At 35.4% G+C, this 14,665-nt stretch overlaps 2 protein-coding genes across 4 annotated transcripts in view; both read left to right on the top strand.

Moving 5' to 3' along the window:
- Nucleotides 1-14,665, top strand: part of CMC4 (C-X9-C motif containing 4) — a 540,756-nt gene that overhangs the window by 166,679 nt on the left and 359,412 nt on the right. The gene's annotated exons all lie outside the window — the stretch shown is intronic.
- The window catches only part of TMLHE (trimethyllysine hydroxylase, epsilon), a 105,361-nt gene that overhangs the window by 82,036 nt on the left and 8,660 nt on the right, over nucleotides 1-14,665 (top strand). For 2 of the 3 annotated variants that reach the window (XM_050775476.1, XM_050775477.1), the window contains 3 exons: nucleotides 1,677-1,956; nucleotides 3,702-3,821; nucleotides 7,481-7,717. In XM_050775476.1, coding sequence (XP_050631433.1) covers nucleotides 1,677-1,956; nucleotides 3,702-3,821; nucleotides 7,481-7,717 — 637 coding nt within the window. Of the gene's footprint in view, nucleotides 1-1,676; nucleotides 1,957-3,701; nucleotides 3,822-7,480; nucleotides 7,718-8,714; nucleotides 9,913-14,665 lie in introns of those variants that run through there. The other variant, XM_050775478.1, reaches the window with a different exon arrangement.

Genomic DNA, 14,665 nt, shown 5'->3' with positions numbered 1-14,665 from the left:
AGCCAGATGGTAAATATTTTTAAACTTTGTGGGCTATGTGAGTGAATGGAGCTATAAACAATATGTAACAAAATGGACAGATGTGTTCTGAAACAGGCATTACAAAACCAAGCACCAGATTTGACTCATAAACCATAGTTTGGTAGCCCCTGCATTAAAGAAACATAGATGTCTAAAGAATATAAAAAGTATTCTTATTAGCCTTATTAGTAAGCAAATAAGTTAAAATTATTACAAGATAGCAGTTCTACTTTAGTTACCCAATTAGAAAAAAATATATTTTAAGTATAAGAATACTCCATTTTGATGGACACAATATGTGCTGTTGGAGGGAATGAAGGTAAGTAGACTTGCTAGAAAGTAATTTGATTATGTGTATCAGAACTCTTAAAAGTTTATATCTTTGAAATTTCTAAATACAAAGATACAAACTTTGAAGAAATGTAATACACGTTCTATTTCTAAATTATTAGAAATATGGTTAAAGATGATCACTAATAAATAATAGGAAAATTTTAAAAATAAATGTACATACGCAGAAGAATAGATTGGTTAGGTAAATCTTGGTAGTGTACATTTTGTAAGCTTTAAAAATTAATTTTAATGAAGGTTGAATTTTTAAAATGATAAAATTTAATTTTAAAAATTGTTAAAATGTTAAGCGACAATGGCAGAGTCCCAAATTTTATATATATGTAAATTACATAAACTATATTTATATATATATAAATTACATAAAATAGGAGAATATATAGAAAAACTGGAAGGAATGATGCCAGGATGTCAATCATAGTTTCATCTGGGTGATAGAATGATAAACATGGTGACTTTTAATTTCCTCATACTTTTTTATGCTTTCCAAATTATCCAAAGTGTGATACTTTTTTTTATCAAGGGGAGGGAGGAAAAGAGAGAGAGAAGTAAAAAGGAGAGACAAGTTGTCAACATAGCCTTTCACTCCTTCTGCTGCTTCCTTTGCTTATCCTGAAGATTTTCTAAAGCATTTTGGGGTTGGTTTTCAACTTTTTTGGGGTGGGGGGTGCACAGCAGGTGAAGCCACTTACAAAGTCATTTTACTGTATTGTGTTGATGTCATATAATTAGACAGCAATGTCCTATATCATGTAGAAGAGGAAGGCAGTATTGAACTTCTAGCAGCAAGAAGTTGAGGTTCTAGTACCACCTATAGTACTTAATTGTGTGATCCTGAGTGAGTCACTGACTTTTTCTCCATCTTTAAAATAAAGATTAGCCCCTTCTACCTCAAACATTCTCAGTTCCTATATAGATGGAAGACAGGGATTGGGGCAAGGGGAGAGAGTGCCAAGTAGATTTGTAAAAGCCTACTTGGATTATCATTCTTTGATGACTTGATGAAATTTCCAGAAGGTCTTTTACTATGTAACTATAATTCTGTAAATTTATTTAGCCTCTGGGAAGATTTATTTGTTCATTCATTTATTCATGCATACCACTCAAACCATACATATTTCTGTCTCAGAAACATTCTAGGCACTCATTTTAATTTGGTTTCATAAACAATATAGTACTGGATAACTGATTGCTAAGAAAAAGATTCTTAACTAGTTGTAACCAATTATAATTTGTAACCAATTACAAATATTGACATTATTTGTAATTATTATTTCAGTGCCTTTTATTTTTCCCCTTAAAAGGGCCAGATGGTCATGTGACTAAATATGATTTGAATTGGCTGGTGAAAAACAGCTATGAAGGGCAGAAACAAAAAGTCATCCAGCCTAGAATACTATGGAATGCTGAAATCTACCAGCAAGCCCAAGTTCCATCTGTAGATTGCCAGAGCTTCTTAGAAACCAACGAGGGACTGAAGAAGTTTCTGCAAAACTTTCTGCTCTATGGAATTGCATTTGTAGAAAATGTCCCTCCCACTCAAGAGCACACAGAGAAGTTGGCAGAAAGGATCAGCTTAATCAGGTAATTCATTTCTTTCCAAAAATCCACAGTACTATAATTAATTTCCAGAGCATGAGCACCAATAAATAAATATAACAGGTATGGTCACCCTTGTTTTCAATCCAGAATATTTTGTAGCATGAATAAGGGGACTCCCACTTGCAGTGCTTTATTTGAAGTCTGGATTTCTAATCTCTAAATACACTTACATGTAAAATATAATGATGACTACAGAGTCGTTGGTAATATGTTTCTAATCCAGTGATCCCAAGTGACAGGTATTATTGTACACTGGAAAAAAACACTGACTGTAAGGAGAACTGGATAGTAGTCTGAGTTCTACCATCAAGTAGTTGTGTGACCATAGGCATATCCATTACACACACACACACTCGACCCCCGCTGTCCTCTATTTTCCCATCTGTTCAATTTGACCTTCTGGGATTCCTATGGCTTGATTCAGAGACTGACTGTTAATAACACTGCCTTAGAAGGCTATATAGCATTCAGCCAGCACATTCCCATGCATTATTAGTAATCCTGATCAGTGTGTTTTGTCCCCGTTTTGCTGATGAGGCACTGACACTCAAATATACCAAGTGTCTTGCCCAGGAGCACTCTACTAGTAAACAATAGAACTTGAATTCAAATAGCCCAGGTTTCCTAATCTTAAATACATTGTTCTTTTCATTACCATTCCACACTTCTGGGTGGTATATAGATTAATCTTCTATAGTATTAAGTGTGATGTCAACCTACTTTATTATAATTGGTACTTTCCTTTTACTTAATAAGATCCAGATATAGCTCATTTTGTAGTAGATAGTATGCTGGGTCTTCTGCCCTATGCTGGTAGAGCATAATTAACAGCATCTGTGAGCCCTCAGTTTGAATCACAGTTTGAGAATTTTCAAGTGAAAGAAACTGTGCTGGTAAGCAATAAATTGAGAGAGCTTTAGGGATGATAGTTCAAAAGGAAGAGCATTTCCTATTTGAATTTCAAGGGTTCAGAAAATAAGATGAACTTTGAAAGCTAAAGAATTAAAGTGACCTTTAGTCACATTTGAGCCCACCAGGAAAATAATTACAAAATCAAAATATATGATGTATACTTCAAGGAGAGGCACAACAACAATGGTACAGCAAGTCTCACCAAATACTTGCTAACAGAAACTATCCTGTTCTCTTTTCCTTATTCCTCCATGTCCAAAAGATGAGTGAGGATCTACATTAATCACTTCTGTGTCTTATAAAGAATATGAGAACTCTTCAGTCATCCTTGCAAATTGGATTATACCAAATACTAGGAAATGACCACCATTATTGAAAAAATGGTACTAATGAAAGACAACAGCTATAAAAATAGTAAATAAAGTTAAAAAAATCACTTCTAGAAGCAGCTACATCATCTTTTTCTGTGAAAGAATGGTGAGCCTAGAAAAGAACCTTGAATTCATGAAGGCTATGAAAACTGGGCACATAATCAGAGTGAGATAATTCTTTAAGCTTTCATAATACAATATGATACTTCCACAGTTTTCTCCCCAATTTTCTAGAATGTTAATAAATGACAGAATTGTCAAGACTAGCGTGTTCAACTGTTCCACCTTATGAAACAGTTTAATTTCACCTTATGGATGAAATTCTGGAACCAAAAAAATCTATTGTTATTTGTGAGTAACTAAAGAAGGTATTGGAAAGAGTTTTGAAAGACAAGAATGAACATTTCAAATAGCTAACAGGTCTTTCTTTATTTCATCTAACAGAGAAACCATTTATGGGAGGATGTGGTATTTCACTTCAGACTTCTCCAGAGGTGACACTGCATACACCAAGCTAGCTCTGGATCGGCACACTGACACTACCTATTTTCAAGAGCCCTGTGGGTAGGTGGATTAGATTTTTACAGTGTAAGGTCTTTATATGTGATAGTCTTGAGTGGTTTCTTAATTATTTTCCATTCTATTTGAACCAAGATCGTATCTGCTGCTGGGGATTTGTATGACTTTCTTTCTCTTCCCCTAGAAACATGATCATTTTGAAATACCTTAACTCAGATTTTAGATTCTGTATTAGGCCATTCTTGCATTGCTATAAATAAATACCTGAGACTGGGTAATTTATTAAAAAAAGAGATTTAATTGTCTCATGGTTCTGCAAGCTATACAGAAAGCATAACAGCATCTGCTTCTGGGGAGGCCTCAGGGAACTTCCAATCATGGTGGAAGGTGAGTGGGGAGCAAACAGTTCACATGGCAAAAACAGGAGCAAGTGAGAGAGAGTCATGGAGGAGGTGCCACACACTTTTAAACAGCCAGCTGTCACAGGAACTCACTCACTATCTGAAGACAGCATCAAGCCATGAGGGATCCACCTCTATGACCCAAACACTTCCCACCAGGCCTTACTTCCAGCATTGGAGATTACAATTCAACATGAGATTTTGGTGGGGATAAATATTCAAACTATATCAGACTCCTAGGAATAAAATATTTTTAAGTGATGGAAAATTCATCTTACTATATAAATGGAGTCCTAATTTTGTTAATTATTAAAATGTAATTTTACATTTTTCAAAGTAATTATAAATTATCCCCCAAAAAAGTATTGCCTAACCATTAGTTTTGAAATTTGTACAGATTTCTTGCATTTAGTTATTAACATATTGGAAAAGTGTCGTCATGCAAACACAGCTGCTTTGAGTATGGCATTAAGAAGAATTTGAATCTGATTTACAAGAAGTTGGAGAGGAGGAATGATGGAAGAATAACTTTTTCACATGGAATAAGATGCTTTTGAGCCAAAGATGATACATACTATACTCAATTTTCCTACCATTTGCTCCTCAGTAGAGGCACCTCTGTGGTTATTCTGTTGTTGTTCATCTCGCTTCTGCATATAGATGAGAAGCTTGAGACACAAAGATATGAGTAAAATGAGTGCACATAGATTTATGGAGACTATATGAGGATGATAATATGCAATCGCTCATGGTTACACTGATTTCCTTTAAGGGTTTGTAACTTAAGAATGTTTGATTCAGGGAAGGAAGAACAAAGCAGCTTTTAGATATCCTGCTCAATGTTACCAATATATGGAGAGATCAACAGCCCTGCATCCTCATTCTAGTGGATACAGAAGGAAAAAAGAGGAAATGGGATAAGAAGCAGCTGTACAGGGGTTGAGGTTCAAATACTGACTAGCTCTTCCCTTTATGACCAACACCAGAGATAAACAACTGTTGGTGGCTTCAATTTAATTGTTTGTAATCAATGGCAAGGACCAAGTAGATTAGCAGTGTGGTAATAGCAGTTAAGAGTTCAGGCTATGTCATCAACCAGACCCAGATTTGCATCCCAGCCTGAACATGTATTAAATTTGTGATCTTGGACAAGTAACTTAATTTCTCTGTGCTTCAGTTTCCTCATCTGTAAAATGGGACTAGTAATAAAACCTATCCATTAGCATTGCTAAGGAATTAAATTATATGATCATACTGCCTGACACAAACTAAGTGTTCAATAAATATTAGGTATAATTTTCATCATTTTATTCATTTTAATCACCATCTTCATTGTTATATGCTTTGCTCTCTCTAAAGCTACCTGTGCTCTGGATCTCATCCTTTCCAGCTTCCTGGGGATTTCTCTCTCCTCTATCTTCAGCCTTTCCATACCTATTGACTCCTTCCTATCAGCCTCCCATATCTTAATTCTCTATTTTTGTACTTCCTTGGACTCTACCTCTGTCTAGCTACAGCCATGTTTTTCTCTTCCACTTCATGGCTAAGATTATTAAAAGAATAATAGCTACATTCAATATATTTTCATTCTCACTTCCCATTTACTCCTCAAACCCATAGGCATCTAGTTTTCCCAACCCACCCCTCACCGCAATTAAAGTTACTCTCTCTAACATCAGCAGCAACTAACTAATTGTGATATCCAGTGTGTACTGTCATCTTACTTGACTCCTGAGACATACTGTTAACCACTACTAAGTTTCTTAAATATTCCTTCTTTCCTAGTTTCCCTCCTATATATCTGACCATTTTTCCTTAGCCTCCTTTGCTGACTTCTTTTGTCTATTTCCTAAATATTATCCTTCCTCAAGGTTTTCTCCTTATCCCTCTTTTCTTACCTGAAATGATCTCCCCAAATGACCTCTTCCATGCTCTTGGCTTTAGCTATCACTTGTAACAAAATCCACCTCTCTTCCTTAAACATCTTAACTGGTAACTAAAAAACCCTGACATAGAAGTTTCACAGAAATTTCAATATAGCCAGGCTTACCTTTCTCTTTTTAATTGTATTTATATTACATTAGATTGTCCTTGATTTTACTCTATCTTTTTGTTTATTATTTTAATTTGCTGTTTACTTTTTCTTAGTTTTGCTTATTTGACTAAATTACTATTAATTTTATTTCCCCTCATTAATTTGAAAATTCTACCTTAGTTTTCCGGTCAATTAATAGTCACCTTACCTTTCCCTGTTAACATATTCAGACATATATGATTAGCTGTTCTAACATGCCTCTAAACTGGACTCCTTCCTCAACCTCTCATACTTCCTCATTATCATTCAATAGCATATTTGCCTGTAATCTCAGTCTTAGTGAACAACATTATCATTTTTCAGGTGCCCAAGCAAGAAACCTGGAGTTATTCTAGATTCTTGCCTGTCCTTCAGTTATCAAGTTCTGCTACTTCTACCTCAGTATCTCTCAGGCGTGTCTTCTTCTCTATAATGCCCCTTTCTGAGTTCAAGCTCTCAATATTTTTCTTTACTATTTCAGTTATTCAAGTTGTCTTCCAAGTTTTTTTGTCACACTGCTTCTCACCAGTCCATGTTCCACACTATCAACAAAATGGACTCTTTAAAATATTGATATGGTCGTAGAGTTTCACAGTTTAAAATCATTTTGTGGTACTCTGTGCTATGCCAATAGGAACTTCTTACTCTCTTCCTTAAATATACCTTGTTTTACATTGGTATCTTTGGTCATGCTTTCTCTCTGCCTGGAATGCCTTCTCCTCATCTCAAATCTCCTTCTTCTCCAATTTTTGCTCATTCTTTAAGATTAGTCAAAACAATTTCCATTCTCCAAAACATTTCTTTATACAACACCCCACTAGAACAGATCGCTCCTTTGTTTATGACCCCACTATATCTTGTATGCAACTTTATTATAGTACCTATCATATTTTATTTGGTATTTATTTACTTTATCTCTTCTTACTAGACTATGAGCTTCTTGAAAATATAGGTTATATATTATTCATGCCTGTATTCCCAGGGCCCAGCACATATAAGCTTCAATATATGTTAGATATGTTTAGAAGAAACCTCTAGTGGCATTAATATTTCAAAACACAAAAAGGTACAACTGCCTATGAGGGGAAAACAATTAGGAAATGAGATTTCCAATTAGGAAATGAAAAGAAAAGGACAAGTAGGTTCAGTAATCATTTTATATATAATTTCTAGAATTTTGATATGTTCTCTCTTCCACTGAACAGAAGAATTTTCTTTTCTCTCTTTAGCATTCAAGTGTTTCATTGTCTTAAACATGAAGGAACTGGTGGCAGGACACTGCTAGTAGATGGATTCTATGCAGCAGAACAGGTACTTCAAAAGGCACCTGAGGAATTTGAACTCCTCAGTAAAGTGCCATTGAAGCATGAATATATTGAAGATGTTGGAGAATGTCACAACCACATGATTGGGGTTGGTCCAGTGTTAAATATCTACCCATGGAATAAAGAGCTGTATTTGATCAGGTAAGTATCAAAGAACTATCCCCAATTCTAATATGTTTGCCAAAGGTTAGCCTTCTAATGTAACAAAAATCCCTAAGATTCTTATATCTGCTACATTTTAATCTTGCTATTCCATAGCTTTTTATTATCAAACAGTTTGTATTCTTCTTATAATTCCCATGGAATAATAAATAGCCATCAACCAAAGAATACTAGATTTATTTTGGAGTTGGGGTCAAATATTAGAGGTAGTATTTTTTAAATGAAACATTATTAAAATGAAAAACAGTTATTAAATTATCCTCAGTGACCAAACAGCTAGGTTTCCCAACAACATTTATGTCTCTAGCCCAGATTTATGCAAAGCTCTTCACCAGTGTATTCAATTGACTACTGATATCACAACTTGCATATTTTGTAGAATATAAAACATATCATATTCAAACCTGAATTCATCACTTCTACTCATTTTAAACCTACTTCTCCACTTGTTTTCCCATTTTCATTGAATGGCACCACCATCCACTAAGTTTCCCAAGCCATAAACATCATATTTAATTTTTCCCTCTCCCTTATATTACATAACCAGTCTTATCAACTCAACCTCCTATATTTTTCTCCAACTATCCCCTGCTTTCTATCTACAATGCCTCTTCTTGCAGTGAGACTACTCTTCTGTCCCATGGCTAAAGTTATAACTGATGTCCTTGCTTCCACCATGAGCCCTCTTCTATTAATTTCTCATGCTGTAGCTAGAACATCCTTTCTGAAATACAAGTCTTATCTTTTGCTCCCATTTTAAGATCCTTCTAAACCTCCCCAGTGTCTTTCAGAGAAAGACTAGAGTCCTTCCTTATGGCTTTTAAGGTTCTGTATGATCTGATCCCTTCTTCCTCTTCTAGCATATGATTCATGTTTTCCATACATTCTGCCCTAGCTATACCAAACTACTTTGGGTTTCTGGAGCCAATTATTTTGCATCTTGCAGCCAAGCTTTTTACTATGCTTTTTTTTGCAGATGGATTACCCCTCCTGCTTCTGCTTATTCCAAGCAAACTGTTACTGTGCATTAATTCAGTTTACTCAGCAAATATTCCATGAGCATCTACCAAGAGTGATGCTCTGTTCTTGACACTGGAGATGAAACTGTAAGCACAACAGACAAAAATTCCTGGCCCTCTTGGAATTCTCATTATAGTGACAAGAGAGAGTAATTAAAAATAAATAAGCAAATATGTAATATATCAAATGGTGATAAGTACTAGGGAAAAACAAAAGAGCAGGGAAAGAGATACGGGGTGAAGAGGCAGGGTGAAGATAGCAGCAAAACTTGACATACTACAAAGAGTACAGGCTTTGTAATCAGAAGGAGTTCAGTGTGAAATCCTGACTGCCACTTATTGATTTTGGCCTTGGACAAGTCACTTAACCTGCTAGTCATGAGTTTCCAGTTACAATAATAATACCTTCTGTGCCCACTTGTTGTGAAGATAAAAATAAATTGTTATCCTTACCTTTACCCCTGGCTTGTAGTAGGAACTGTGTAAATATTAATTTACTTCCCTCGGATAAGTTCCTCTGGGAAACTCTCGCTCTGTTACGTCTCATATATCTAAGTGCCTAAAACAATGAGTAGTAACTCATTATTTTCCCAATATTTTATTATGAATATTTCTAAACATATAGAAAAGTTGAAAACATTTAACATAGAAAACCCATAGACTTATATCTAGATTCTACCATTAGGATATTTCTATACTTGCTTTATCACCAATCTTCCCATCTATCCATTCATCAGTTAATCTTATTTTCAGTGAATTTTAAAGTATAATACACTGCAGATATCAGTACATATCTCCCTAAAATACTTCAACATTTGTATCATTAAGTAGCGTACAATATTTGCTTACAGCTTTTTTAAAGTTACAATATATATGTACTGATGTTTAAAATATTAAATATACACTCACTGAGTTTTGACAAATACATATACCTATGTAACCCAAACCCTTATCAAGATATAAAATATTACTATCACTACAGAAAGTACTCTTATACTCCTGCACATACATCTCAGAGGAACCCATAGTTTGAATTATTTTTTTACCACTATAGATTAGATTTTTGCCTGTTCTGTTTATTTCTTCTTTTATGAATAGACACCTGGACTCTTTCCAGTTTCAGGTAATTATGAATAAAGTTCCTATGAACATTCATGTAAAAGTGTTTTTTTGGTATGTTTTCATTTTCATTTCACTAAGGTAGATACCTAGGAGTGGAACTGCTGGGTCATAGAGTAGGTGAGTGCTTAGTTTCATAAACAACTGCAACAAGTTTTACCAAAGTAGTTGTACTATTTTACACCGTCATCAACAATGTATGAATTGTAGCTGCTCAAAGGACATGCCACAGCCTTTTAAACAACCAGCTCTTGCATGAATTCAGAGGGAGAACTCACTCATTACTATGAGAGCGGCACCAAACCACCCATGAGGGACCTGCCCCAATGATGAAAACACCTCCCACCAGGGCCCTACGAAAACTTGCTTGCTCTTTGCTTTGTTTGCTTATAATAGTCATTCCAGCGGCTATGAAGTGGTATCCTACGGCGATTTTTTTTTTCCATTTTAAAAATGGATTTAGAGGGTACAAGTGCAGATTTCTTACATGCATATATTGCATCGTAGTGGAGTCTGGGCTTTTAGTGTACCATTCACCTGAATAGTGAACATTGCACCGAATAGGTAATTTTTCAACCCTTGTCAACTTCCCACCCTCCACCTTTTGTAGTCTCCAATGTCTATTATTCTATATGTCCATGTGTACCCATTGTTAAGCTCTCACTTACAAGTGAGAATACGTGATATTTGACTTTCTGTTTCTGAATTACTTTACTTAAGATAATGTACTCCAGTTCCACTCATGTTACTGTGGAACACATGACTTCATTATTTTTTATGGCTGCATAGTATTCCATGTATATGTAAAATGTAGATGGGTAGATGCCCAGTAGTGAGATTGCTGGATCAAATGGTAGTTCTATTTTTAGTTCTTTGCGAAATCTCCATACTTTTTTCCATAAATGTTGTGATAATTTACATTCCCACTAACAGTGCATAAGCGTTACTTTTTTCTCCACATCCTCACCAACATCTGTTGCTTTTTGATTTTTAAATAATAGCTATTCTGACTGGTGTAAGATAGTATTGTGTGGTTTTAATTTGCATTTCTCTGATAATTAGTGATATTGAGCATCTTTTACATGTTTGTTGGCCACTTGTATGTCTTTCAAAAAACACCCATTCATGGCCCTTTGCCTACTTTTTAATGGCGTTACTTGTTTTTTTGTTTTTTCTTTTTTTTCTTGTTGGGTTGTTGGAGTTTCTTGCAGATTCTGGATATTAGCCTTTGTTAGATACATAATTTGGAAATATTTTTTCTCATTAGGTAGGTTTACTCTGTTGATTGTTTCTTTTGCGGTGTGGAAGGTTTTTAGCTTAACTGAGTCCCATCTGTTTATTTTTGTTTGTGTTGCATTTGCTTTGGAGGACCTGGTCATAAATTCTTTGCCTAAGCCAGGCCAATGTCCAGAAGAATTTTTCCTACAGGAAAAATTTCTTACAGGATTTTACAGTTTCATGTCTAAAATATAAATCTTTAATCCATCTCGAGTTAATTCATGTATATGGTGAGAGATAGGGGTCCAGTTTCATTCTTCTGCATATGGCTAGCCCGTTTTCCTAGCACCATATATTGAATAGGGTATTCTTTCCCTATTGTTTAATTTCGTCGATGTTACAGGAGATCAGTTGTTAATAGGTACTTTATTTCTGGGTTCACTATTCTGTTCCATTGGTCTATATGTCTATTTTTATACCAATATCATGATGTTTTGGTTGCTATAGCCTTGTAGTATAATTCAAAGTCAGAATGTAATACTTCAAGCTTTGTTCTTTTTGCTTAGGATTGGTTTGGCTATTCAGTCTCTTCTTTGGGTTTCATATGAATTTTACGTTTTTTTAATTATGTGAAAAAATGTGTTGGTAATTTTGATAGAGATTGCATTAAATCTGTAAATTGCTGTGAGCGGTGTGGTCATTTTAATAATATTGATTCTTTTGATCCATGAGCATGGGATGCTTTTTCATTTATTTGTGTCATACACAATCTTTTCATCAGTGTTTTGTAGTTCCTCTTGTAGAGATCTTTCACCTCCTCGATTAAACGTATTCCCAGGTGTTTTATTTTTTGTGGCTGTTGTAAATGGGTTCTTCATTTGGTTGTTAGCTTGAATGATATTGGTGTAGAGAAATGCTACTGTGCTTTGTACATTGATTTTGTGTCCTGAAACTTTACTGAAGTTCTTTATCAAGTCTAGGAGTCTTCTGGAAGGGTCTTTAGGAGTTTTATTGTACATTATTTGGGGTTTTCAACATAATGGGGTATTTTTTCTCCCCTTATAATATGTATGCCTTTCACTTCTGTCTCTCTCTGCTTGCGTGTGTGTGTGTGTGTGTGTGTGTGTGTGTGCACGTGTTATTGCACTAGCTGGGACTTCCAGGACTAACAGTGAATAGTAGTGGCGAGAAAGGACATCCTTGACTTATTTTTGATTTTAGGGGAAAATTACTCAGTGGTTCACTGTAGGTTTTCCATGGATACCCTTTTTTAGAATAAGGAAATTTCCTTCTATTCCTAACATGTTGGGAATTTTATCATTAATTAATATTGAATTTTGTTGAATGCCTTTTCTGCACTTATTCATACGATCATCTGATGTTTCTTATTTAGTATGACAATATAATAAAATACATTGATTGATTTTTGAATGTTGAACCAACTTTGAATACCTGGGATAAACTCCACTTGATCTTGATGTATTATTATCTTTTTGATACATTGCTAGAGGTGATTGGCTAATATCTTAGTAAGAATATTTGTACCTATGTTTATGTGAGATATTGCTATTTAGTTTTTTTCTTGTAATATCTTTGTCTGAGTTTGGTATTAGGATGATGCTATCCTCATAATATGAGTGGGGTCATTTTCTCTCCTTAATTTTCTGAAAGAGACTGTAAAATTTGTATTACATCTTACTTAAATGTTGGATAGAATTCATGAGTGAAATTGTCTCTGGCCTGGAGTTCTCTTTTTTGAAAAGTTTTAAATTACAGATTCAGTTTCTTTAATAGATGTCAGGCTATTCAGATTATCTACTTTTCTTTGAATTAGTTTTTTTTATCATGTGTGTTTAAGAAATTGGTTCATATAAGTTATCAAATATATAGGCATAGATTGATTGTAGTATTCCCCCTCTTATTCTTTTAGTGAGAACATTCAAAATCATCTCTTCTAGCTATTTTGAACTATACAGCATATTATTGTTGACTATTGTCACCCTCCTCCTATCTAACTATAACTGTAACTTTGTACCCAATGACCAACCTCTTCCCATCTCTCCTTCCCTCCTCCCCTCCCCTGCCTCTGGTAACCACTGTTCTAATTTCTACCTCTATAACATCAGCTTTTAAATTTATATTTATTTTATTTTTTTTTTTTGTGGTTACATAATAGGTGTATATATTTATGGGTTACACGAGATGTTCTAATATAGGTATGCAGTATGTAATAATCACATCAGGGTAAATGGGGTATCCATCACCTCAAGCATTTATCTTTGTATTACAAACAACCAAATTATGCTCTTTTGGTTATTTTAGAAGTACGATTAAATTATTTTTTTACTGTAGTCTCCCTGTTGTGCTAGCAAATACTAGGCCTTATTCATTCTTTCTGTTTTTTGTACCCATTAACCTTCCCCATTTCCTCCCCACATTCCCACTAACCTTCCCAGCCTCCCTTCTACTCTCTATCTTCATTTCAATTACTTAATTTTTAGCTCACACAAATAAGTGAGAACATGCAAAGTTTGTCTTTCTGTGCCTGGCTTAGTTCCCCTAATGTAATGTCCTACAGGCTTATCCATGTTGTCACACATGACAGGATCTCATTATTTTTTATGGCTGAATAGTACTCCATTGTGCATATGCACCACATTTTCTTTATCCATTCATCTGTTGATGGACACTTAGGTTGATTCCATATCTTGGCTATTGTGAATAGTGCTGCAATAAACATGGGTGTGTTAGTCAAGGTTCTCCAGAGAGACAGAACCGATAGGATGTATGAGAGAGGATTTATGAGGTGTAATTGGTTCAGCTGATTATAGAGGTGGAGAAGTCCCACAATAGGCAATCTGCAAGCTGGAGAACCGAAGAAGCTGGTAGCATGATTCACTCCAAGTCTGGAAGCCTCAGAACTAGGGAAGCTGACAGTACAGACCCCAGTCTGAGGCCAAAGGCCTAAGAGCCCACAGGAGGCTGTTGATGCAAGTCCCAGAGTGCAAAAGTGGAAGAAACTGCAGTCTGATGCCCAAGGGCAGGAGGAGGAAAGGCATCTGGCTCCAGAAGGGAGATAGAATGAGCAGACACAGAGAGTTCTTCCTCTTCTGCCTATTTGTCCCAACCAGGCTCCCAGCTAATAGGACAGTGCCTGCCCACATTGAAAGTGGATCTTAAGTGTTGCAGTCCACTGTCTCACACACCAAGCTCCCCTGGAAGCACCCTCACAGACACACCCAGGGAACAATGCTTCAACAGCCATGTTGGCATCCCTCAGTCCAGTCAAGCTGACCCGTAAACTGAACCATCACAATGAGAGTGCAGGTATCTCTCCAACATACTGATTTCATTTCCTTTTAATATACCCAGTAGTGAGTGCTTTGGATCATATGCTAGTTCTATTTTTAGTTTTTTGAGGAACCTCAGTACTGTTGTCCATATTGCCTATACTAGTTTACTTTCCCATCAACAATGTATAAGGTTTCCCCTTCTACACATCTTCACCAGCATTTGTTGTTTCTTTAACATAAAGAGTATAAAATCACTTTATTGGAAAGTTTAATCGGTC

Source organism: Macaca thibetana, chromosome X, assembly GCF_024542745.1.
Source record: "Macaca thibetana thibetana isolate TM-01 chromosome X, ASM2454274v1, whole genome shotgun sequence".
Classification (NCBI taxonomy): Eukaryota; Metazoa; Chordata; class Mammalia; order Primates; family Cercopithecidae; genus Macaca; species Macaca thibetana.
The sequence above is the reverse complement of the archived record's forward strand: the minus strand, read 5'-3'. Positions and strand labels throughout refer to the sequence as shown.